At 37.5% G+C, this 26266-nt stretch overlaps 1 protein-coding gene across 1 annotated transcript in view; it reads left to right on the top strand.

Moving 5' to 3' along the window:
• SLC25A20 (solute carrier family 25 member 20) overlaps window positions 1-26266 on the top strand; it is a 71093-nt gene that overhangs the window by 38305 nt on the left and 6522 nt on the right. The window contains exons 5-8 of the mRNA XM_053720791.1: window positions 12611-12728; window positions 15133-15205; window positions 20979-21088; window positions 22378-22502. Of these exons, the coding sequence (XP_053576766.1) occupies window positions 12611-12728; window positions 15133-15205; window positions 20979-21088; window positions 22378-22502 (426 nt within the window). The remainder of the gene's footprint in view (window positions 1-12610; window positions 12729-15132; window positions 15206-20978; window positions 21089-22377; window positions 22503-26266) is intronic.

The following is a 26266-nucleotide window of genomic DNA, read 5'->3' as shown; positions in this document are numbered from 1 at the left end:
TATGACAGTGGATTTAAAGGACACGTTCCTTCATGTGCCATTCGCAAGAATCGTCTCTAGTTTTAAGGTTTGCCTTTCTGGTCAAACACCTCCAGTTTATGGCTCTTCCTTTTGGTCTTGCCACAGCTCTCAGAGTTGTCACAAAACATGGTGTTATTCTTCCCACAATCTCACAGGTGGAAGGTAAATTTAGAAAAGAGTTCCATAGTCCCAAGCGCAAGGGTAACTTTCTTGGGAACCATAATAGATTCCATATCTATAAAGATTTTTCTGACAATGTCAGGAAATCAGAGATTGAGATCATCCCGTTTGCTCGGTTCCATCTCAGACCTCTGCAGTTAAGCGTGCTCAGGCAATGGATTGGAGATTATACAGATTCGTCTACTCGAATACTACTGGAGCAGGAGACATGGGATTCTCTTCAATGATGGTTGTCTCTGGATCAGCTCTCCAAGGGAACTTCCTATAAACATTCTGGAGCAGAGAGTGATCTACAATGTTCTTTTGGCCTGGCCTCAGTTAGCCTCGGTCCAGTTTATCAGGTTCCGTTCAAACAAAATAACGTCAGTGGCTTACATCAATCATCAGGGAGGAACGAGGAGTTCCTTAGCGATGACAGAGGTATCCAAAATAATTCAGTGGGCGGAGGCCCATTTTTGCGGCCTGTCGGCGATCCACATCCCAGGGGTGGACAACTGGGATGCGGATTTCCTGAGCAGGCAGACTTTTCATCCAGGGGAGGGGAACTCCATCCTGAAGTGTTCTCCAGCTCTTTCCTCAGATTTCTTTTCTTTTTCGGGTCATTGCTCGAATCAAACAGGAGAGGGCATCTGTGATCCTCATAGCACCGGCTTAGCCTCGCGGGATTTGGTATGCAGATCTGGTGGACATGTCATCTCTGCCACCTTGGAGACTTCCTTTGAGGAAGGACCTTCTAATTAAAGGGCCCCTCCTTCACCCAAATCTGGTTTCTCTGAAACTGACTGCTTACTGCTGGTGATTGAACGCTTAATATTATCCAAGCAGGGTTTTTCTGACTCGGTCATTGAGACCATGATTCAGGCTTGTAAGCCTGTCACTAGAAAAATGTATCATAGGATGGCATAAATACCTCTATTGGTGTGAATCCATGTGCTACTCATGGAGTAGAGCTAGGATTCCTAGAATTTTGTCTTTTCTCCTAGAGGGTTTGGAGAAAGGGTTTATCGTCAAGTTCCCTAAAGGGTCAAATCTCTCTCTTTATCTTTTTTGTTACACAAACTTCTGGCAGTTGTCCCAGATGTACAATCATTTTGTCAGGCCTTGGTCAGGATCAGGCCTGTGTTCATTCCAGTTACTCCTCCATGGAGTCTGAATTTAGTTTTCAGAGTTCTTCAAGGGTCTCCGTTTGAGCCTATGCATTCCTTAGATATTAAGTTGTTATCTTGGAAAGTTTTATTTCTTGCTGCTATTTCTTCTGCTCGGAGAGTGTCAGAACTCTCGGCATTACAGTATGAGTCTCCTTATCTTCTTTTCCATTCAGATAAGGTAGTTTTACGTCCAACATTAGGGTTTTCTTCCTAAGGTTGTTTCTGGTCGGAACATTAACTGGAGATTGTTGTTCCTTTCTAATGTCCTAATCCTTCTTCTCAGAAGGAAAGACTTCTGCACAATTTGGACGTGGTCCGTGCTTTAACGTTTTACCTGCAGATGACTAAGGACTATCGTCAGTCTTCTTCTTTGTTTGTGGTTTTCTCAGGAAAACGCAAGGGACAGTAAGCTACGGTTACTTCTCTTTCTTTTTGACTGAAGAGTTTCATACATTTTGCATATCAGACTGCTGGAAGACAGCCTCCAAGGAGAGTTACGGCTCATTCCATGAGGTCTGTTGCTTCCTTTTGGGCATTCAAAAGTTAAGCTTCTGTGGATCAGATTTGCAAGACTGCAACTTGGTCCTCTCTTCACTCTTTTTCAAGATTTTTCAAGTTTTGATACTTTGCCTAGGCTGAGGCAGCTTTTGGGTGAAAGGTTCTTTAAGCAGTGGTGCCTTTCGTTTAGGTTCCCTGTCTTGTCCCTCCCGTATCATCTGTGTACTCTAGCTTTGTTATTGGACCCCATTAGTAATTAAGATGATCCGTGGACTCATCGTGTCTTAAAAAAGAAAAGAAAATTTATGCTTGCCTGGTAAATTTTTATTTTTTGACGCGATGAGTCCACAGCCTGCTCTGTTCTTGTAAGATAGGTTGTGGGTTATTGTAAACTTCAGTCACCTCTGCACCTTTTTTTCTTTCTTTCTTTAACTTTGGTCAAATGACTGGAGTGGGAGGAAAGGGAGGAGCTATTTAACAGCTCTGCTGTGGTGCTCTTTGCCTCCTCCTGCTGACCAGGAGGTGAATATCCCATTAGTAATTAAGATGATCCGTGGACTCATCGTGTCAAAAAAGAAATACATTTATCAGGTAAGCATAAATTTTCTTTTTTTTTCTTTCATGATTAAGATAGATTATACGTTTTAAATGACTTTCCACTTTACTTTTGTTGTCACATTTGCTTTATTATTTTGGTATCTTTTATTGAAGAAGTAGCAATGCACTCCTGGGAGCTAGCTGAACACATTTTGTAAGCCAATGAAAATGAGCATACAAGTTCAGCAGCCAATCAGAAGCTAGCTCCAAGCTCCTGAGCCTATCTAGATATGCTTTTCAACAAAGGATGCCAAGAGAATGAAGCAAATTGGAAAGTTGGTTACAATTTTAAGTTCTATCTAAATCATGAGAGAAAAACATTTTGGGTTCCATGTCCCTTTTAAGTAAATTTGATAATAGATTTAAATCATGAAAGAAAAATTATGGTTTTCATATAATTTTTTTGTTGCTGTAATTTAACAGCTTGAAGGACTTGATAAACCCAGGAGAGCGCGTTTCCTCTGATTACCGAGTACCCGAGAGTTTGAGAATGTAACATTTTGTGCATGGGCAGTAACATATTCAATGACATTAGAAATACAAATGCTAACACTAAACTGATAATGTCACTGTTACTCTTTTAGCCACATATCACTATGGTTATGGAACACAACGGGTTAATTGCACACAATGGCATCACTACGTACAATTAAAAAGGAATGATCAATATACAGACCTTTCAACCTGTGATGTCATCTCAAAAACTCTGAAGTTGTCATTTTCTTTTTTATTAAAGGAACACTAAATTCAAAATGAAACTTTATCAATCAGAGCACACGATGTTAAACGACTTTCCAAATCACTTCCATGGTCTCAATGTGTATAATCTTTTTATATGCACACTTTGTAAGGACGCGTTTTGCGGACCTGCTATACTTTACTGTAAAATAAATATGATTCATACTGTCAATATCATTTGTGCTTTTTATTACTGATATTGTCATGTATTGCTAGACTTCAGCAGATGGCGTTTGTAGTCATTTTATAATTATATCTGTTAAATTACTGGAACGTGATGAGGGATATTCTGATCTATTCATAGATACACAGAGACTGTCCTGATAACAGATGTACATCCTCCGATGGTTAGGATTTACAAGAGAGCTTTAAAGGGACAGTGTAGTGTAAAAATAAATGGTGTGTTATGTTAGAATATGTTCCCCCCCTGCAGACAAATGACATAAATATTAATGGTGGTGTTCTTGTGCCAGTGCAGATGAGGCGCCGCTAGTGAGCAAATTAGAAGCATACATGCGTATGCTTCAATCACTGGTCATATAATCATCTGGAGAAGAAGGGAGACATGATCTAATGAAACAATTATTTTAGGTTTACACTAGGATGTTTTCTTTAAACAACACTAAATAAATGCTAGACGGCATAATGCATTCAATGCAAAGTTTAGCCTGAGATTATGTATCTTGTATAATTCTATTAGTTGTTTACACTTATTTTTTCATTATCTAAATTCTCCATAAGTTAAGGGGTGCCATCATGTTGCAACATAGATTTCCTCGTGTTTAAAAGGCTGCTGTCTCATACTAGTTATGTACCGCCAAGGAGTCGCAGAGAACTGCTGGTTTTCTAGCAGGTATGGTCTGTAAGCCAGTTAGTAGCAACAGTCACACAACCTAGCTGTTCATTTGCCAATATTGATTTGCTCAGTTGCTGTGTCTGCAGCTCATGCACAGTATTTTAACTATGTGTTTAACCCTGACAAAAGTCTGTAATGCTAAAACAACTTGCTCTAATGATATATATATTATTTTCTCTACAGTGTCCTTTTAATGTCCCTCTTACAATTTCTGTATAGGCCAGTCCTGGGAGGCTATTCCCTGTAATGAACACAACAATTTTTAGTTATGCTATATACTTATTTCACTGCGCTATTTAATGATTTGTTTTTATCACTTCTCTGAAATATGCTTCCCCTTGTAATATATTACATCCGTTAATCTAGTACCTCTGCCCCCTCTCTCTTTCCCCTCATTTTCTGTCACCTCACACAGATTGTTCTCTCCCCCTCTAGGATAATTGGCAGCCAGAAGTATTATTTTCCATTCTTCACATGCCAGTAGCTTTTTGTTTTTTTTATAATAAATCCCTTTTCTATCCCACCTCCCCTCCTCCTTGTACTAACGCACCCTGATATGTTTGCATTATTGCATATTATTTAACCATACTAGAAGAGCCTCCCATTCCCCGACAGAACAAAACCCTAAGGTCGTCATAATGGTGCCCACCACAAGCGGGAGCATTGAACACAAACTGTTCTAGAAGCATCAGACGTGTAAAGAAATGAACAGCTACTGTATGTGTTTTCTTTATTTCTGGTGTATATGAATCCCATATCATATGTTTAAGGAGGCATTAGCACATTTCATCTTTCAAAAGAAACATTTTTTCCATTTACTTATATTCGCAAAAACGCTTCAAGCTATCACTGTTTCTGCCACCGTCTCTCTGAGCATACAAACTGTTAAACAAACATTCATTACAAAAATATTCTATCCCAAAACAAAATGCACTTCTGTCTATTTTATCATTGACTATAATGTCCCTTTAAAATTATGGCACAAATAACAATCGGCTAGATTACGAGTTTTGCGGTATGAGGGGTGCGGTGCTAACTTGCACGTTATTGTCACCGCTCACAGCGCTGGTATTACAGGTTTATAAAAACCCGGCGTGATCAGGCAAGAAGTGAGCGTAGAGCAAAATTGAGCTCCATACCACACTCCCAATACCAGCGCTGCTGAAAGCCGCAGTGAGCTGGTTTCACGTGCTAGTGCACGATTTCCCCATAGACATCAATGGGGAGAGCCGGATGAAAAAAGTCTAACACCTGCAAAAAAGCAGCTTAAAGCTCCGTAACGCAGCCCCATTGATTCCTATAGGGAAAGAAAATTTATGTTTACACTTAACACCCTAACATGAACCCAGTGTCTAAACACCCCTAATCTGACCCGACATCTACATTATACTTATTAACCCCTAATCTGCCGCTCCGGACATCGCCGCCACTATAATAAACATATTAACCCCTAAACCGCTGCACTCCCGCATCACAAACACTAGTTAAATATATATATATATTTTTTAAACTGACTTTATTGAAAGATGTGCGTAATACATTGTAGGAGACGCAGCTCCTTATAATGTGACAACATTGTCAGTTAATTTTATATAATAAACAACAATAACATTAAAAGAAAAAGAAGCCTCCTTATACTCATAAATTATGTGGAGCATAGTTGGTTTGAGGAGGTTAAAGAAACAGGAGGAAAAATTACACGTACCCAAGAGGGGGTACAGAAAAAGAGAAAAAGATGCTGCTGTGACATCGTTCACATATAGTTATTATATTTGGTTTGTCGGAAACATACTTTCGCCTGAAAGTGAAGGCTAAATATACCACCTTCATTAGTTTGGAACTTGATGCTGTAGTATGTATCTAATCTGTAATCAATTAATCCATAAAAATGTTATAACCGCACTCCTCTCAAGGCTATGTCCCATTACTAGATGTTATGTCTAAGATAGTGCTCCCAAGTAGCTAGGATTTCTGCATAGGTATCCATTTTGTCATTTATCATGTAATAGTATTCTTCTAATTCTAGAAATTCAGACACCCGACGCGCCCACATCTCCAAATTTGGAGTGGTTCTACTTTTCCAGTTTTTGGCTATTAAATATTTCACACTTTTTGTCATAATATAAAATAATTTGTAATAAGGCTTGTATTTAATTTTAGGCGGTTTACCCAACAGCCATATCAATGGATCTAAGATGAATGTAGTTTCTAATATTTTTTCTATCTCAGCTATAACATTTCTCCAGAAGTTCTTAATTGCATTGCACCACCACCACATATGCGCCATATCACTACCCTTATGTCCACAACGCCAGCGTTGTTCTGATCTAAGGTGAAATAAGTGGTGTAGTTTCCGAGGGGTATAATACCATCTGTGTAATAATTTTAGGTTGATTTCCACTAGTGAAAGCGATACGGATGATTTTATTATGTTCTGAAAAATGGAGATGCTTGTTTGTGGGAGGATTATAATGCCTAAATCATCTTCCCATTTCTCCATGTATGGTGGGACATAGCTTGGGGGGTTAATAGTTAATATTTTATATATTGTGGAAAGTGTGTGAGAGAGTGGGGGTGTTCTAGTGCATAGGTGTTCAAAGTTTGTTAATGGTCTCAACATATTTCTGTTTTGTTCATGTCGGCTAATATATAGATGTACTCAGTAATAATTATACCAATTTTGAAAGTAGATCAATCCCTTTTCCACTAGTTCAGATTGAGGGAGAACTTTCTCTCCAGACGTTAACATATGTATATTAAGGTCGCGAATATTGCTATCCGGTAAGATGCGTGTGCTATTGTGTCCTTATGAGAATTTTTAATTTTCTATAAGGGAGGTTAGAGGGGAAGGCTTGGATGATATATAATTGTTGTGTGTCAAAATGTGCTCCCATATAACATAGGTTTCTGCTACCAGAGGGGGGTTGTAAATCAGTTTGTTTTTTTGTTTCTCTGTGTTCCAGCATAATCTCCCCAAGTGTGGTGCGCCAGAAATTGAATGTTCCAAATGTACCCACCTTTTATGGTGAAGTTGAATATGCCAGTCAACTATTCTCTGCAAAAAGATGGCTTGTCTATAAAGGGAAATGTTAGGAATCCCTAAGCCTCCTTGAATTTTAGGAGATTGCATGATTTTAGTATTGATTCTGGGTCGTTTTCTGTGCCAGACAAAGTCGCTGAATGCCTTATGTATGCTAGGGATATAGTTTTTGGGCAAAGGAATTGGTAGTGATTGAAGAACATATAGTAGTCTAGGGAAAATATTCATTTTAATAACATTCTGCCTGACCATGTTAATTTTTTGGATAACCACGATGAAAGATCTCTAATAATTTATTTTTTAATCTGTTCATAGTTTTCTTTGAAAGTCGCTTCCATTGTGTTTGCTAGATCTATGCCTAAGTAGTGTAGTGTCCGTCGACACCATGTAAAAGGGGTTAACATTTTAACTTTATGTAACATATTGTCATCTAGGTTAATGTTTAGAACCTCTGACTTTGCGGAATTTATCTTAAAATTGGAGAGGGATTGAAATAATTCAAATTCTTGTAATAGTGGTGGGATAGACGTTTCCGGATCGGATAGTGAAAACAATATATCATTCGCAAAAAGGGACAAAACATATTCTTGTTTGTCAATCTGTATTCCTGTTATGTGCGGGTTTTGTCTAATTTTGGTTGCAATGGTTTCAATAAAGCAAGCAAATAGGAGAGGGGATAAGGGGCAGCCCTGACGGGTGCCATTTGAGATGGAGAAAGACTTTGACAGGGTGCCATTAATTAGCAATTTAGCATTAGGATTTGAGTATAAGGAAAATATTCTGTCTAGCATTTTAGGACCAAAACCCATGTGTGAAGAGTTAAACAACGACAGACTGGTTACATCTGTGAATATGTAGTCAATCCTAGTATAAATCTTATGGGGGTATGAGTAAAACGTATAATCACTCTTCTCAGGGTTAGAGACCCTCCAAAGGTCATGCACACATAATCTTTTAAGATAATTGGTAGTGCGAGTAATTTGTGCTACAGGGATCGAGGAGCTTGTGTTCGAACAATCCAACAGAGGGTTAAGGGGTAAGTTCAAATCTCCACAAAGTATTAAAGTTCCTTTTTGATGTTCTAATATAAGATCAGTCACTGTTTTAACAAAACGGGATTGTTTGGCATTCGGGGCATATAAGGATACCAAAGTGACTGGGCGCCCATACAGTAGTCCTATTAGTATAATGTATCTATCCTCTCGGTCTCTAATAGTTTTAATTGCCGTAAACGGTATGTTTTTCTTTATTAGGATCCTGACTCCATGTCTCTTAGATTTAGGATGTGATGCATAATAACAAGTGCCAAATTTAATAGTAAAAGTCAGTGGTTCTCTGCTTTTAATAAAATGAGTTTCTTGAACAAAAATTAAATCCGTCTTGTTTCTGTCAAAGTCTCTCAGTGCTTGGGATCTTTTAGATGGGATATTAAGACCTTTGGCATTAATTGTTTGAATCCGAATGGAGTCTAAGGGTTTTCTATTATGTTGTGCTGTAGCCATTAAGGAGTATCTTGGTGAGGGTCATGAGCATAATTGAGTGCATGACAACTATAGGAAAGTGGTGCATTAATGTTTCCGGTGTAGTATATGTGAACCAAGTCAACAGCAGAAGAGAAAAGAAAGAGAACAGATAAGTAACATTTTACATGTAACAAAAACAGTAGAATTGTCATAAAGTGACTTTGGCGAGGAAGCGTTTTCCGCGTCACCGCCCATTTAAAACGTATTCAGAGGTGAATAAGATAATACCTATAACATTTGCATAGTCTCTAACATTTTAAGTTTGAATTAACTGCTTATTTAAATCCATATCTATATATAACAGGAGATGGGATGTGCTAAACATATCTTGGAGAACAACCCTCAAGTTACATCACCCCATTTGCTATGTTGCGTTGGCCCAACCCCTCTGCCCGACCCCCTCCCACCAGGCACATGTGGTTATAGTTAGTCAAACAGATTACACTGGTGGAGCAGGTCCCCGGCAAAGACAGGCAGGCCCCCGCAAAGATGTAAACACTCAATTACAATGCCGAACCAATAAACACTGTATAAACGGTAACCTACATTCTTGGTCTAATCTCCGAGGGTCCAGGTAAACCCGGGATCCCAGGGTCACACCCAGACTAACCTTTTGAAAATATTAGGTACAGCATACAGTAATAATTATAAACTTTTGGTAATTTAAACACATTCTAATATTGAGGTACCATTGCCATAGTGTGTTAAACTAAATAATCTCAATGGAGACGACCTAAAATCAAAGTCCCAACTCTGCACAATAAAAGTGTAGAGATCCTAAACATATGAAATATCTCACATAGTCATTCAAAGTTGGCTACTTAAGCCTTGTACATACGACCTTTATTCAGTCGATCGTGCATCAGGGAAGTGTCAGCTCGTAGATCAGTCCATTACTGAACAAAATTAATGACACTTCATGTAGATGGAGGGTCTTCAGCTCTTTTTTTCCTTGAAACTAGATTACATTGAGAATTCCGACGATTTGCAGTGTCTTTTGAATCCGAGCCTTGTGCTTTCTGTCTCTGAGACTGTGAATGTTGAAATGTTAGGCCAAGGCTTCTAGAGAGGCTTTCCAGGTCTTCAGGATTTTTATAAACTAAGGTTTTGCCATCTTTCGGGACCTGGAGACTAAATGGGAATCCCCATCTGTATCTTATTTTGTGTTGCTGTAAGACTGCAGTAATGAACCTGAGGGAACGACGTTTTTCAATTGTGGTCGGAAATAGGTCCTGAAAGATTTGTAAACTGTGGTCTTGGAAGGCTATGGTTCCCTGGGTTCTTGCTTGTTTCCATATAGCCTCTTTGTGTGTAAAAAAAGCAAATTTCATGATTATGTCCCTGGGGGGACTCGTAGGCTGAGGTTTTGGGCGTAGGGCTCTGTGGGCCCTTTCCAGAGACCGTTTGGACAATTCCAGTGAGGGAACAAGTTGTTTCAAGAAAATATAGTCACATACCTACTCCAACTCTTTAGAGATGTCCTCAGGTACTCCCCGGACCCTTAAGTTACTGCGTCAGTTTCTATTGTCAAGGTCCTCCACTTTTAATTGTAATTCTTGAATTACAGAGTCTTGACAGTTTAAATGCTGGTTATTGTTGCTGACCATGGTCTCCAGTTGCTCTTGTCCCTCTTCTAGGCATTCGATCCTGGAACCAAGCTCATTGATGTCTTTTCTGATAGTGGATATTTCAGACTTGATAAAAAAATTACTTTTATCATCCATCCGGCGTGGAGCGGGTCCATCTTCAAGACATCCGGCGCGGAGCATCCTCTTCAAACGAAGTCTTCTTCCTGAATGAAGTTTCCTTTAAGTGACGTCATCCAAGATGGCATCCCTTGAATTCCGATTGGCTGATAGAATTCTATCAGCCAATCGGAATTAAAGGTGAAAAAATCCTATTGGCTGATGCAATCAGCCAATAGGATTAGAGCTTCAATCCTATTGGCTGATCCAATCACTTAAAGGAACCTCCATTCAGGAAGAAGACTTCGATTGAAGAGGATGCTCCGCGCCGGATGTCTTGAAGATGGACCCACTCCACGCCGGATGGATGAAGATAGAAGATGCCGTCTGGATGAAGACTTCTGCCCGTCTGGAGGACCACTTCTGCCGGCTTGGATGAAGACTTCTCCCGGCTTCGTTTAGGATGGATGTCCGGTCTTCAAAACTGTAAGTGGATCTTCGGAGGTTAGTGTTAGGTTTTTTTAAAGGTTTATTGGGTGGGTTTTATTTTTAGATTAGGGCTTGGGCAATTGAAAAAGAGCTAAATGCCCTTTTAAGGACAATGGCCATCCAAATGCCCTTTTCAGGGCAATGGGGAGCTTAGTTTTTTTCAGTTAGGATTTTATTTGGGGGGTTGGTTGTATGGGTGGTGGGTTTTACTGTTGGGGGGTTGTTTGTATTTTTTTTACAGGTAAAAGAGCAGATTTCTTTGGGGCAATGCCCCGCAAAAGGCCCTTTTAAGGGCTATTGGTAGTTTAGTTTAGGCTAGTTTTTTTTTATTTTGATAGGGCTATTAGATTAGGGGTAATTAGTTTAAATATCTGATAATTTCTTTTTTTATTTTGTGTAATTTAGTGTTTTTTTTTTGTAATTTAGGTAATTGTATTTAATTAATGTAATTTATTTGATTGTAGTGTAAGGTTAGGTGCTAGTGTAACTCAGGTTAGGTTTTATTTTACAGGTAAATTTGTATTTATTTTAGCTAGGTAGTTTAGTAAATAGTTAATAACTATTTAGTAACTTTTCTACCTAGTTAAAATAAATACAAACTTGCCGGTAAAATAAAAATAAACCCTAAGCTAGATACAATGTAACTATTAGTTATAGTGTAGCTATCTTAGGGTTTATTTTATAGGTAAGTATTTAGTTTTAAATAGGAATTATTTAGTTATTAATAGTAGTTTTTATTTAGATTTATTTTAATTATATTTAAGTTAGGAGGTGTTAGGGTTAGACTTAGGTTTAGGGGTTAATAACATAGTATAGTGGTGGCGACTTTGGGGGCGGCAGATTAGGGGTTAATAAATGTAGGTGGGGGCGGCAGATTAGGGGTTAATAATATTTAACTAGTGTTTGCGATGTGGGAGTGGGGCGGTTTAGGGGTTAATATGTTTATTATAGTGGCGGCGATGTTGGAAGTGGCAGATTAGGGGTTAATAATTTTAATTTAGTGTTTGCGATGCGGGAGGGCCTCGGTTTAGGGGTTAATAGGTAGTTTATGGGTGTTAGTGTACTTTTGAACACTTTAGTTATGAGTTTTATGTTAAAGCTTTGTAACGTAAAACTCATAACTACTGACTTTAGATTGCGTTACGAATCTTGCAGGGTAGGCTGTACCTCTCACTTTTTGGCCTCCCAGAAAAAGCTTGTAATATCGGCGCTATGGAAGTCCCATTGAAAAAAGACTTTATGCAAATTGCTTAAGTTAATTTGCGTTAAGGCCAAAAAAGTGTGCGGTGCCCCTAAACCTGCAAGACTCGTAATACAAGCGGTAGTGAAAAAGCAGCGTTATGAGCCTTAACGCTGCTTTTTCACTCATACTGCAAAACTCGTAATCTAGCCGAATGTTAATTATGCTCTCAATACCTAGTGGTACTTAATGCTGCCAACCATAGAATTCATATTCCACAATTAGATTCTTCCTCTCTCTCTCTCTCTCTCTCTCTCTTTATATCTCTTTTTGCTCTCTTTCTATCTTTTTTCTCCCTCTGTCGCTTTTTCTCTCTCTTTATAAACAAGTATTTTTTTAATTTTAAACATTCTTAGATTTAGCTATTTATTTAAGCCAGAACTCCCTGGAATTTATCCTCAGTGATTTATCACAATCTGTAAAAATCAGTTACGTCTTATCCATTTCAGCTGTGTAGTCTCTGGCTTCTTGTTTGTCTTAGATATTTCGCACTTCTACCTCCTTAATTGTTACATTATTGTGTGATTCTCACTGATTCTGCACTCTGCCTGTACCAAGAACCACTCCATCTTCAATACATGATTTAACCTTTCAGATTCAAGCTGCCTCAGGAGGAATAAAATACGCCGGCCCCATGGACTGCGCTAAACAGCTGTACAGAGAAGCAGGAATTAGAGGAATATACAAAGGGACGGTGCTAACTCTCATGCGAGGTATAATGCATTAGGTATCCAGCTTGGATAAATGGAGGGTGATTTTAAGTTAAAAAAAACTTTAAAGGGACACGGTACACACAAAGGTTTTTCTATAATCCATATGAAAGAAAGTGAATGTATAAATGTTTTTTTTTTTTACTTTGGTTTGAAGGGAAAAAAAAGCAATGTATAAGCTGTTTAAATTGAAACTAATATGGCAATATAAGTTGTATACTTCCTGCTATTGCTCATTGCCTGATAGGTACAATCAGCATTTTCAAACACATTGAGGGTATCAGGCCCTCTTGTTTAAGAATACACATATAGCACTCAAAAGTCTCTTGACAGGTAAAGTCCTGTTTAGTTATTCCTGGTACTGTTCCTCAAATGAGGGAGGTGAATGCCAAACAATTGTATTAAAACTTAACTTTTATTGGATAGGGTACATAAAATTAAAAAATGGGAGAATGTTCAAAACACACCCTGGAATACATCAAATCATGATACATATTAGTGATAGGATATCAGGGGAAGGTATTCTTAGTAAATATAAGGTGAAATATGAGTCGTGGTGATGATTGTATAAGTCACCAAGTAAGACGTGAAACTCAGATTCAGTGTAGTTCTTATTAGAACAGTTCAGCAATGGGAATATCTTTAATAAATAATTTTTCAGTGCACTGGCTATAACTGTTGATTATGCATTAATTAATTCCCATCAGCATTTTACCTATTGGCCAAAGAGCATTACGAGGGAGACCCTACAACCAATCAGCATAATGACAAGTTGCCTATCAGCCAGTGAGTATTACAAGGGAGCGCCTATCAACCAATTAGCATAGTGACAAATTGCCTATCAGCCAGTGAGCATTACAAGGTAGCACTTATCAAACAATCAGCTTAATGACAAATTGCTTATTAGCCAATGAGCATTATGAGGGAGTGCCTATCAGCCAACTAGCAATACAAATAAGTACACAATATTTACTGCTGTATTAATTCTTTCAATTCAGACATCCTTTTCTACACATTTATTTCACTCTCAAAATATTAACATGTTTAAATTATTCATTTTCATATAGATGATAGAAAAAATGTGAGTACAATGTCCCTTTAACTTATTGCTGCGACAGATAAGTATTTTCATTACACTGAGACTGATTTTTATTAATTATTTGCCATGCTTTTCTAATGGATACTGAAGATATGAGAATTAAGACATTTTTTATCACTTATTGGTGACTTAGCAGTGTTTGTTTTTAATTCAGTGCCAGTTCTGACAACATGGTTCCTCCTTTAGTGTAGGCGCTTCCTTCCCAATATCTATCGATGGGGAAGCTTCACTTTCATGTTACCCGATTCTAACCCTGCACTAAATGACTCTTTACTTATCAAATCGCTGTGCTTGAGGTTAAATACATAACACAAAACCGATATTGCTTTTTCTGTAATTAGTGTGCATTTCTGTATTTAAATCCTGCGGAGAGACTGACCTCAGTGACTCAGTTTAGGAATCTTATTTCCTGAAAATAAACTGGAAGTGTGTGATCTGGGGAAGTGTAAAACATAATATGTAACATAAGAGTGTGTGTGTGTGTTGTTTTGTTTTGTTTTTTTACGGAATAAAATTCCAAGAAATTCAAAAATACTTTGGGAAAATGATACAGGATAATAAAGGGAGGTGTTAAAGGGAAATGAAACACACATTTTGTTCTTTAATGATTCAGAGCATATAATTTTAAGCAACTTTCTAATTTATATTATTATCAATTTTTCTTCATTCTCTTAGTATCTTTATTTTAAAAAGCAGGAATGAAAGCTTAGGAGCCGGCCCGTTTTTGGTTCAGGACCCTGGGTAGTACTTGCTGATTAGTGGCTACATTAAGAGAATGAAGAAAAATTGAAAATAGGAGTAAATTAGAAAGTTGTTTAAATTGCATGTTCTATCTGAATCATGAAAGAAATAATCCTTTTAAAATAGGATTTTGATGTTTTTTTAGAGCCTGTAGACACATGCAGATTGGTTGAGGACAAATTGTTCTTATTAATTTTCATATTCTTTGTTTTTATGGTAATCTGCTTCAGGAGAAAAAAAAAGTGTTCAATCTATGTGTTAATTAAATTTCACATTGTAATCAAAATCATGGCTCTGCAATTATGGAAATGTGACATAAGAAAAACTGTTGAATACAAGGTCATATTGGCCTTTCACACCAAATTTTATCACTTTTGAGGCTCATCAGAATCTTCAAGTGTTTTGGTGATGCAGAAATCATTAACCCTTTCTCCTGCAAGATCGTTATCCGAGCAAAGGAGCGACGTACACCAGTTCTGTTTTCCTGTATAATGTGCAAACATGTTCAACTGAGATTGCCCAGTTCCCCATCTCCCTAAGATAAATATTCTGTTCTTTGTTTTGCAGATGTGCCAGCAAGTGGGATGTATTTCATGACCTATGAGTGGCTGAAAAACATTCTGACACCTGAAGGACACAGGTAATCAATGGGGGGGGGGGGGGCTGTGTAGTGCGGTAATCAGTGTGTTTAATTGGGGATATTGTAAATGAAGCGCAGTAATATGGGGTACAAGGCTGTAACAAGCCATGTACTCCTGTTATAATACACATGTAATAGGATAATGCAAGGGAATAGTTTCATAATACAAGGTCCCCTTTTTTAAGGATTTAAACAACTGTTGTGCTCTGATATTAGTAAATAGAAACATAGATTTTGATAACAGATAAGTAACAGATGCCCAACACGTCTGCCTAAATGTCCTATAACGTTTAATCTTATTTAGTATGTAGGATAGCCGTGTGCTTATCCCAGGCAATAATTAGTACATAGGATAGCCATATGCTTATCCCAGGCATTAATTAGTATGTAGGATAGCCATATGCTTATCCCAGGCATTAATTAGTATGTAGGATAGCCATATGCTTATCCCAGGCATTAATTAGTATGTAGGTTAGCCTTATGCTTATCCCAGGCATTAATTAGTACGTAGGTTAGCCTTATGCTTATCCCAGGCATTAATTAGTATGTAGGATAGCCATATGCTTATCCCAGGCATTAATTAGTATCTAGGTTAGCCTTATGCTTATCCCAGGGATTAATTAGTATGTAGGATTGCCTTATGCTTATCCGAGGCATTAATTAGAACGTAGGTTAGCCTTATGCTTATCCCAGGCATTAATTAGTATGTAGGATAGCCATATGCTTATCCCAGGCATTAATTAGTACATAGGTTAGCCTTATGCTTATCCCTGGCATTAATTAGTATGTAGGATAGCCATATGCTTATCTCAGGCATTAATTAGTACGTAGGTTAGCCTTATGCTTATCCCAGGCATTAATTAGTACGTAGGTTAGCCTTATGCTTATCCCAGGCATTAATTAGTATGTAGGATAGCCTTATGCTTATCCGAGGCATTAATTGGTATGTAGGATAGCCTTATGCTGATCCTATTCATTAATTAGTATGTAGGATAGCCTTATGCTAATCCCAGGCATTATTTAGTACATAGGATAGCCTTATGCTTATCAAAGGCATTAATTGGTATGTAGGATAGCCTTATGCTGATCCCAGGCATTAATTAGTAGGTAGGATAGCCTTATCTTGATCCCAGGCATTATTTAGTACATAGGATAGCCTTATGCTTATCCGAGGCATTAATTGGTATGTAGGATAGCCTTATGCTGATCCCATTCATTAATTAGTATGTAGGATAGCCTTATGCTAATCCCAGGCATTATTTAGTACATAGGATAGCCTTATGCTTATCAAAGGCATTAATTGGTATGTAGGATAGCCTTATGCTGATCCCAGGCATTAATTAGTAGGTAGGATAGCCTTATCTTGATCCCAGGCATTATTTAGTACATAGGATAGCCTTATGCTTATCCAAGGCATTAATTGGTATGTAGGATAGCCTTATGCTGATCCCAGGCATTAATCAGTCTGTAGGACAGGCTTATGCTGATCCCAGACATTAATTAGTATGTAGGATAGCCTTATGCTGTTCCCAGGCATTAATTAGTATGTAGGATAGCCTTATGCTGATCCCAGGCATTAATCAGTCTGTAGGACAGGCTTATGCTGATCCCAGGCATTATTTAGTACATAGGATAGCCTTATGCTTATCCGAGGCATTAATTGGTATGTAGGATAGCCTTATGCTGATCCCATTCATTAATTAGTATGTAGGATAGCCTTATGCTAATCCCAGGCATTATTTAGTACATAGGATAGCCTTATGCTTATCAAAGGCATTAATTGGTATGTAGGATAGCCTTATGCTGATCCCAGGTATTAATTAGTAGGTAGGATAGCCTTATCTTGATCCCAGGCATTATTTAGTACATAGGATAGCCTTATGCTTATCCAAGGCATTAATTGGTATGTAGGATAGCCTTATGCTGATCCCAGGCATTAATCAGTCTGTAGGACAGGCTTATGCTGATCCCAGACATTAATTAGTATGTAGGATAGCCTTATGCTGTTCCCAGGCATTAATTAGTATGTAGGATAGCCTTATGCTGATCCCAGGCATTAATCAGTCTGTAGGACAGGCTTATGCTGATCTCAGGCATTAATTAGTATGTAGGATAGCCTTATGCTGATCCTATGCATTAATTAGTATGTAGGATAGCCTTATGCTGATCCCAGGCATTAATCAGTCTGTAGGACAGGCTTATGCTGATCCCAGGCATTATTTAGAACGTAGGATAGCCTTATGCGTATCCAAGGCATTAATTAGTATGTAGGATAACCTTATGCTGATCCCAGGCATTAATTGGTATGTAGGATAGCCTTATGCTGATCCCAGGCATTAATCATTCTGTAGGACAGGCTTATGCTGATCCCAGGCATTAATTAGTATGTAGGATAGCCTTATGCTTATCCGAGGCATTAATTGATATGTAGGATAGCCTTATGCTGATCCCAGGCATTAATCATTCTGTAGGATATGTTTATGCTGATCCCAGGCATTAATCATTCTGTAGGATATGCTTATGCTGATCCCAGGCATTAATTAGTCTGTAGGACAGCCTTATGCTGATCCCAGGCATTAATCAGTCTGTAGGATAGCCTTATGCTGATCCCAGGCATTAATCAGTCTGTAGGATAACCTTATGCTGATCCCAGGCATTAATTAGTATGTAGGATAGCTTTATGCTGATCCCTTGGCATTAATCATTCTGTAGGACAGGCTTATGCTGATCCCAGGCATTAATTAGTATGTAGGATAGCCTTATGCTGATCCCACGCATTAATTAGTATGTAGGATAGCTTTATGCTGATCCCAGGTATTAATCATTCTGTAGGACAGACCTATGCTGATCCCAGGCATTAATTAGTATGTAGGATAGCCTTATGCTGATCCCAGGCATTAATTAGTATGTAAGACAGGCTTATGTTGATCCCAGGCATTAATCATTCTGTAGGACAGGCTTATGCTGATCCTAGGCATCAATCAGTCTGTAGGACAGGCGTATGCTGATCCCAGGCATTAATTAGTATGTAGGATAACTTTATGCTGATCCCAGGCATTAATCATTTTGTAGGATAGCCTTATGCTGATCCCAGGCATTAATTAGTATGTAGGAAAGCCTTATGCTGATTCCAGGCATTAATCAGTCTGTAGGACAGGCTTATGCTGATCCCAGTCATTAATAAGTATGTAATAGATCAGGGGGCATAAAAGCCATTTACTTCCAACAACGTATCTAGAATATGTGCTGGAAGGTTGTTTGTGTACAACTCCTTTGATTTAAATTAAAAGTACTTTCTAATGCTTAAAATTTTATGTATATGAGCCTAGAAAATCAGTGGGCCTAATGTTAAAAAAAAATGCTGGCATGGAGAGAAAACACACAAAATCTTTTTTTTTTTTGGGGGTGGGGGGGGGTGGGGATGGGTTGAGTATAATAATTTAATTCTGCAAGGGTTGCAATTTCCAAGTGGTACTTTACCCATGTGCTTAATCTTTAGCAGGGATTAAACATATATCTAGGGTCTGTATTTCAATGTGATATGCTCTAATGAATTAGGTTATGTATGTGTTGCATTGGAATGTCCCTTTAAGATGTATTGTGCAATAGAAAACCAAGAAAAATATGTACAGTTTATAACATAGGTTAATTCCGGACATTCCGGTGAAAATTGAAATGCAAATAGATAAATTACATCTTTGTATAGAAACATATTTGCAATATACCTGTATTGGCTGAAATACTTCTAGTAAAAGTGCATGTAAAGCATAGCTAGATATTCTCAGTGCACCAGCATTTTAAATACTGCAGCTGCTCAGAGCACCAGTGGGGCAGCAATTATTAAAGGGACACTGAACCCAAATATTTTCTTTTGTGATTCATATAGAGCAAGCAATTTTAAGCAACTTTCTAGTTTACTCCTATTATCAATTTTTCTTCGTTCTCTTGCTTTCTTTATTTGAAAAATAAAGCAAGGACAACCCAGCATCTAAACGTAAATTCTTGCTTTTCAAATAAAGATACCAAGAGAATAAAGAAAATTTGACAATAGGAGTAAATTAGAAAGATGCTTAAAATTGCATGCTCTATCTGAATCATGAAAGAAAAAATTTGGGTACAGTGTCCCTTTAAAGGGACACTGTACCCAAAAAATTTCTTTCGTGATTCAGATTGAGCATGACATTTTAAGCAACTTTCTAATTTACGCCTATTATCAAATTGTCTTCATTCTCTTGGTATCTTTATTTGAAATGCAAGAATGTAAGTTTAGATGCTGGGTTGTCCTTGCTGATTGGTGGATAAATTCATCCACCAATAAAAAAGTGCTGTCCAGAGTAATGAAACCAAAAAAAAGCTTAGATGCCTTCTTTTTCAAATAAGGATAGCAAGAGAACGAAGAAAAATTGATAATAGGAGTAAATTAGAAAGTTGCTTAAAATTGCATGCTCTTTCTGAATTACAAAAGAAAAAAATTGGGTTCAGTGTCCCTTTAAAGGGACAGCCAACACCAGAATTGTTGTTGCTTTAAAATATAGATAATCCCTTAATTACCCATTTCCCAGTTTTGCGTAACCAACAGTTATATTAATATACATTTTACCTCTGTAATTACCTTGTATCTAAGCCTCTGCAGACTGCCTCCTTATTTCAGTTATTTTGACAGACATGAATTTTAGCCAATCAGTGCTCCTCTGTAAATTCACGTGCATGAGCTCAAGGTTATCTATATGAAACACAAGAACTAACGTCCTCTAGGGGTTAAAAACTGCCAAATGCATAGGTGGCCTTCAAGGTCTAAGAAATTAGCATATGAACCCCCTAGGTTTAGCTTTCAACTAAGAATACCAAGAGAACAAAGCAAAATTGGTGATAAAAGTAAATTGGAAAGTTGTTTAAAATGACATGCCCTATCTGAATCATGAGGGGTTTTTTTTGGACTTGACTGCCCCTTTAAATACACTTTTGAAAAAGCTATAGCTTTTATTAGAAGCATTTTTGCTAATACACGTATATTACAAAAATGCTTCTATTGTAATCCACATGCATCCATGTGGATTACAATTTTGGCTGGAATGTCTCTAAATTTGACTTTGATGTCCCTTTAAATGTTATGGTAAAAACTAATTTCTTGCGAACTAACTGCAATTTCATCCTAATGTGGGAGCAGTAAAACCTCCATCCAGCACCAACAAGTTCCGTTTTGGAACTGTAGGGTGCGCTATAATGCAGCATGACATGGGCCCCTCCCTGAAAACAGTTAAATGGATATGGAAACATTGAAAGCAGCTCTACACTGAGTTCATTATAGAACGATGCTTCCTAAATTCATTTATGGCAATGCCATTTATTTAAGGATCCTATTTCTAACATTGTTGCATTTCCTGCTGTGTTCTTGGAATGAAGATGATGGTTAATAGAGGCACAGTTGGCAGCGCCTGGTGACTTTAGTATTACAATGACTGCAAGAACGTTGTATTAACCCATTTGCTGCTTTACCATGTGTCTGCAAATAGGTCTTGATAACGTTCTGAAATACACATGTATTTGTTATTACTCAGTGTGTGTTCATGTTCTTATTTACGTTTATTTTTGTTTAATAAATAAATGGTTTGTTTACAGCACAAAAAAAGTGGATATGTGTACGATTATCAATAACGAAGCCCCTCTTACAAATGGCTCTCAAAGCACTTAACACGTTGTGGTCTTGTTTAATTGGGCTGGAAATGGTTAATGCAGGCAAGCAATTTATTTGTCTTTTCTTGTTTCCTGGCAGTGTAAGTGAGCTGAGTGTTGGGAGAATTCTCTTCGCTGGAGGAATGGCTGGAATCTTTAACTGGGCTGTTGCAATTCCCCCAGATGTGCTAAAATCTCGCTTCCAGACAGGTGTGTGATCTGCATGCCTGACAGTGTAAGCAGGCACTTGTAGAAATATTCTTAGCAGATCTCTGGTACTTTATTTTGTTTTTAGTCACAATACAAGAGTTTTCATTGTTTGTTTTGTTTTATAAAGTCTTGATAGGATAGAGATTATCGTAAGCATTACCTACAAGGGACATTGTTCACACAAAATAAATAAATAAGAAAGATTTTGGGAGGAAATTAAACTAATAGAGCAGTATCAGTTGCATATTTCCTGCTAATGAGTATTGGCTTATAGGTATAACGCGTACAGTTCTGTTGGAGGAACACGCCTCTGTAAGCCTAAAAAGGATTTCAGGACAGGAAAATGCACTTTTTACAAGATTAAAAAACAAATTTACTTTTAAAGCACTTTATTTTAGAGTAAAAAAGAAAAAAAATGCTCTCTCCTTAAATAAAATATAATAATTTAGTTAAACTGATGTAGTTATTTTACTAATTCTCCTTTTAGTGTTTTATATATATTTAACATATTTGTGAAAGCCTCTATGATTTAGTTGTGAAATAGTAACACGGCTGTGTAATGTTTGTGCAAGTACAAAGGTGTGCAGAATCTGACCTTCATATGCGATGCACTGGCACCCCTATAGGACTTGCTGTACATAGAGGCTTCAGTAGAAAAAGTGAACACAGAGTAGAGCAGTAGACAACCAGACCAAAGGTCATATGCCAGGGGTCAGTCCAAACAGTGACACAGCATAGACATAGATCCGATCTCATGGTTTGTCATGAGAGGGGTCAAGCCCTGTAGTACAGCAGTTAAGGGGTTTATCCAGAATTAAGCAAAGGGTCAGCAACAGGTAATCCAGAATCATACAAGCACCAGAAAACTAGACCACTTTTTGGCACAAAAGAAGACCACATTAGAGTAATAAGCGCACCCAGGAACTCCTTTTGGGTACACAGGCAATGTGAGCGGAACTACCTCTGTGTCAGAACTGACTATTGTGTAACAACTATGCGGTGTCAAGCTTGATTAATCTATCTTGAAATGCGGATGTGAGCTTAGGAAATCGAATGACATGAGGAGGCAAGATGGTGGCACACACAGCTCGTTCTGCTAAGTGACAAAAGCACAATTTTTTTATTATTTTTTTTATTTATTTTGTATCTTTATATTTATTGGTCATAACATGTATATTAAATGAGAAGCTTAGTAAAAAAAAATAAACTACTCTATTATTTGTTTGTTAACCTCATATTGTCCCTAATAACTGACACACAAATTAAACCACCTTTTTTTATTTACATAGCCCCTGCAGGAAAATATCCAAATGGATTTCGTGATGTGTTACGTGAGCTGATTCGGGAGGAAGGCATCGGTTCTCTATACAAAGGGTTCACTCCTGTCATGCTGAGGGCGTTCCCAGCGAATGCTGTAAGTAATTTAATATTTGTACCCTACCAATCTGTCGTATTGCTGTGTTGTCCTAAATAGTTGTTGCACGGTATAAACTGTCATAGCGATCTGCTGAGCTGTCTGTGCGTCTCCGCACCACTTATAATCGTATTACTCATATTGCCAGGGAAGCTACGGATATGGCGGTACATTATTCTTTTGATTATTGATTAAATTAACAAACACACGGATAAGGATGGTCTAATTTAAAAAAATAAATCAATTAAATATTCTGTCATGAAACAAGTGCTTGTTTATAATTCTGTTCTTTATAATTAATAAATAAACAAACGTTAACCTAGCTAGGTAACAGGATTCCATTAAATGCCACTGGATTCTGAAATTTTGAACCGATTAAACAAACTGCATTTACAGTCATAAATCATTTTTTTTATCATTTAAGCAGTGACTTCCCCTTACGTTCTAGTATTGTCTGGTACGTACAATTTATTACCTTTGTGAAAATGATTACTGAAAAAATGTTGGATATTTCATAAGTTAAAGAGAAGTTCCTCAGGGATATCCCTCTGTGTATATCTGTTATTGACTAGTTGTCAGCATTTATTGCTCGGCTGTCACTAAATCTGTCATTCTATTTAAGATATGTTTAGGTTTTGTTGTTTAATGCATGTTGTATGGGAAGATTTCACCATATGCACCCTCTGGAACCAAGCTACAAACCATTGGGCTTCAAACATTGTTTCTGTGTTATATATATATAATGTGTGTGTATATATACATATACACACAGTATCAATCAAAAGTATGAACACACCTAACCTGTTGACGGGTTTTTCTTTATTACCATTTTCCACATTTTAGAATAATAGTATAGTAATCAAAAGTGTGAAATTAGACACACAAAATGTTTATATAAAATAATTTTGGTTTATGTTTTAGATTTTTTACAGTAGCCACCCTTTTCTATAGCAGCTTTGCACCCTCTTGGAATTCTCTCAGCTTCTTATATTCCCCTAAACCATTTATACTGGATTTAGGTCAGGTGCCTTTTGGAGGTCACATCATCTGATGCGTCACTTTCTTTGTTTGCCAAATAGCTCATACACAGCCTGTGTGTTGTGTTTTGGCGAGTCGCTGCAGAATGTTGTGCCTTCATTTCTAACTAAATTGTCAATGTTGTCATCAGCAAAGTATTGTCACATTATCACACCTCTTCCCCCATGATTCATGGTAGGAACCACAAATCTAGACATCATCCTTCAACTTTTCTGGATCAAAGACATGGCAGTTGGAACCAAAAATCTCAAATCTGGTCTTCACAAACCAAAGGACATTTTTCCACTGGTCTCATGGTCACTGCCTGAATTCTAATAATCCAAACAAGTCTCTTCTTGTCTTCTAAGGTTTCTTTGCAGCAGTTCTACAATGAAGGCTTTAATCATGCTGTCTTTTCATTTACCATTATAGCGCTGCGGAATCTGTTGGTGCTCTACAAATACCTGATAATAAAATAATAATAATATCCATTATATTTCAACCTCAAACTATCACTGGATATATCAATGGAAAATACTTTAGGGTGCATTTCAAACGCACTTTTTTAATTTTAGTTTTATAAATAAATTCATACATAGGCAACAACAACGCCGTTTATATTTCTCTACAAAACTGTCAAGCATTTTAGCATAAGCCATAGAGCAAAAGTGGGCGAGAGACCTTTCGTTTTAAACTAATAAAACATTTGTTATGCTGATGTCAGCAGAGGGTAGACAGGGTGAAGGTTTTGGGACTTCAAAGCAAACATCAGAATCAGAGTGCTGCGATTACTAGGCTTTTTAAAACCTCTTAGACCACTTTAAAATGTTTAATTTCTGGGGTAAAGTTTTACACTTAAAACATTATACAGTACTACAAAGTAGGATTAACTTTGAGGTGTGAAATAAACACAAAAGTGGATTTAAAAGGTAGCTGTTTCAGTTTAGCCTTGGGAGAAATCAGAGAATTAACCTAATAAATGTAACTTTTGTGTTTATAAGATATGAGTGTTATTATTCTGTATTTTTATTTACTGAGGTTGGCATCTCCGGATTATCAGAATACCGCAGTGGGGTGCTAGAATATGATTTTGTTTTAAAAAACTTTCTTAGTGTTTTATGGGGGGGGTCTGTATTTTTTTATAGTAGGAATTAATATTTAGCATAAATTTTATGCCCTGGAAAGACAATTAAATTGTAGACATTCCCTAACCCTCAAAGTATCTGCGCAAGATAAAGTATCCTTTATTGAGCGGTTTAGCTTCATCTCCCTCTGGAATTCATGTAAAACTTTGTGTGGTGAGTGTTGCCCGAGTGGTAGCATTACAGCCTATAAATGTTTCTGCTAATTGAAACAAAGGAGAGCATTGCAACTCCAACTCAAGTTATAATAATTTAAAGGGTTAAAGATTTTTTAAAGATAAAAATATGAAATGTGCATGGGTGCATTTCCATGTGAAATCAAAGCATTTTTGTAATATACTTCCATTAGTAAAAATGCTTCTAATTAAAGTTAGTACTGTTTTTCAGGGGCATACACACATATCCTGTGAAGGCTTGTGCACCAGTATTCTGAGCGAGCTGGCAGTGGTGTGTATTGCTTCTGAATATGTCATTTGTATCATACAAGCCACTACTGATGCTCTGAGAAGGTGTGGTGTTTAAATACTGGTGCACAAGCCCTCACAGCATATGTGCGTATGCTGCAGAAAACAGTAATAACTTTTACTAGGAGCATTTTTTACCAATGGAAGTATATTGCAAAAATGCTTCTATTTCCCATTGCACACTTCTTTTTTTTAATCTTTCTATCCCTATAATAATTCACATTAGTGGACAGACACAGGATAACAAAAAGCATATAATCACACAGTCCATGCAGTGCCAATGTATATAAACTTTTTAGGTTGGTGCTGAGGACTTTGATTGCATGCTTGTAATAAACGGACAACCTGGTGTTAGCTATTAGGCGAGTACTTCCTGGTATGTGAACAACTAAGGTGGCTTGCAACGTACAAAATATCTCAACGCATTTCGTTCCAACTAAGGTGCGCCTGTGTATGTTCACAAAACACACAGCTCTCACTCAGGTTGTGTATGTTCACAAAACACACAGCTCTCACTCAGATTGTGTATGTTCACAAAACACACAGCTCTCACTCAGGTTGTGTATGTTCACAAAATACATAGCTCTCACTCAGATTGTGTATGTACACCAAATACATAGCTCTCACTCAGGTTATGTATGTTCACAAAACACACAGCTCTCACTCAGGTTGTGTATGTTCACAAAATACATAGCTCTCACTCAGGTTGTGTATGTTCACAAAACACACAGCTCTCACTCAGGTTGTGTATGTTCACAAAACACACAGCTCTCACTCAGGTTGTGTATGTTCACAAAACACACAGCTCTCACTCAGGTTGTGTATGTTCACAAAACACACAGCTCTCACTCAGGTTGTGTATGTTCACAAAACACACAGCTCTCACTCAGGTTATGTATGTTCACAAAACACACAGCTCTCGCTTAGGTTGTGTATGTTCACAAAACACACAGCTCTCACTCAGGTTGTGTATGTTCACAAAATACATAGCTCTCACTCTGGTTGTGTATGTTCACAAAATACATAGCTCTCACTCAGGTTGTGTATGTTCACAAAACACACAGCTCTCACTCAGGTTGTGTATGTTCACAAAATACATAGCTCTCACTCAGGTTGTGTATGTTCACAAAACACACAGCTC

The sequence above is a fragment of the Bombina bombina genome, chromosome 7 (assembly GCF_027579735.1).
Source record: "Bombina bombina isolate aBomBom1 chromosome 7, aBomBom1.pri, whole genome shotgun sequence".
NCBI lineage: Eukaryota > Metazoa > Chordata > Amphibia > Anura > Bombinatoridae > Bombina > Bombina bombina.
This window is presented reverse-complemented; position numbering and strand designations above follow the sequence as displayed.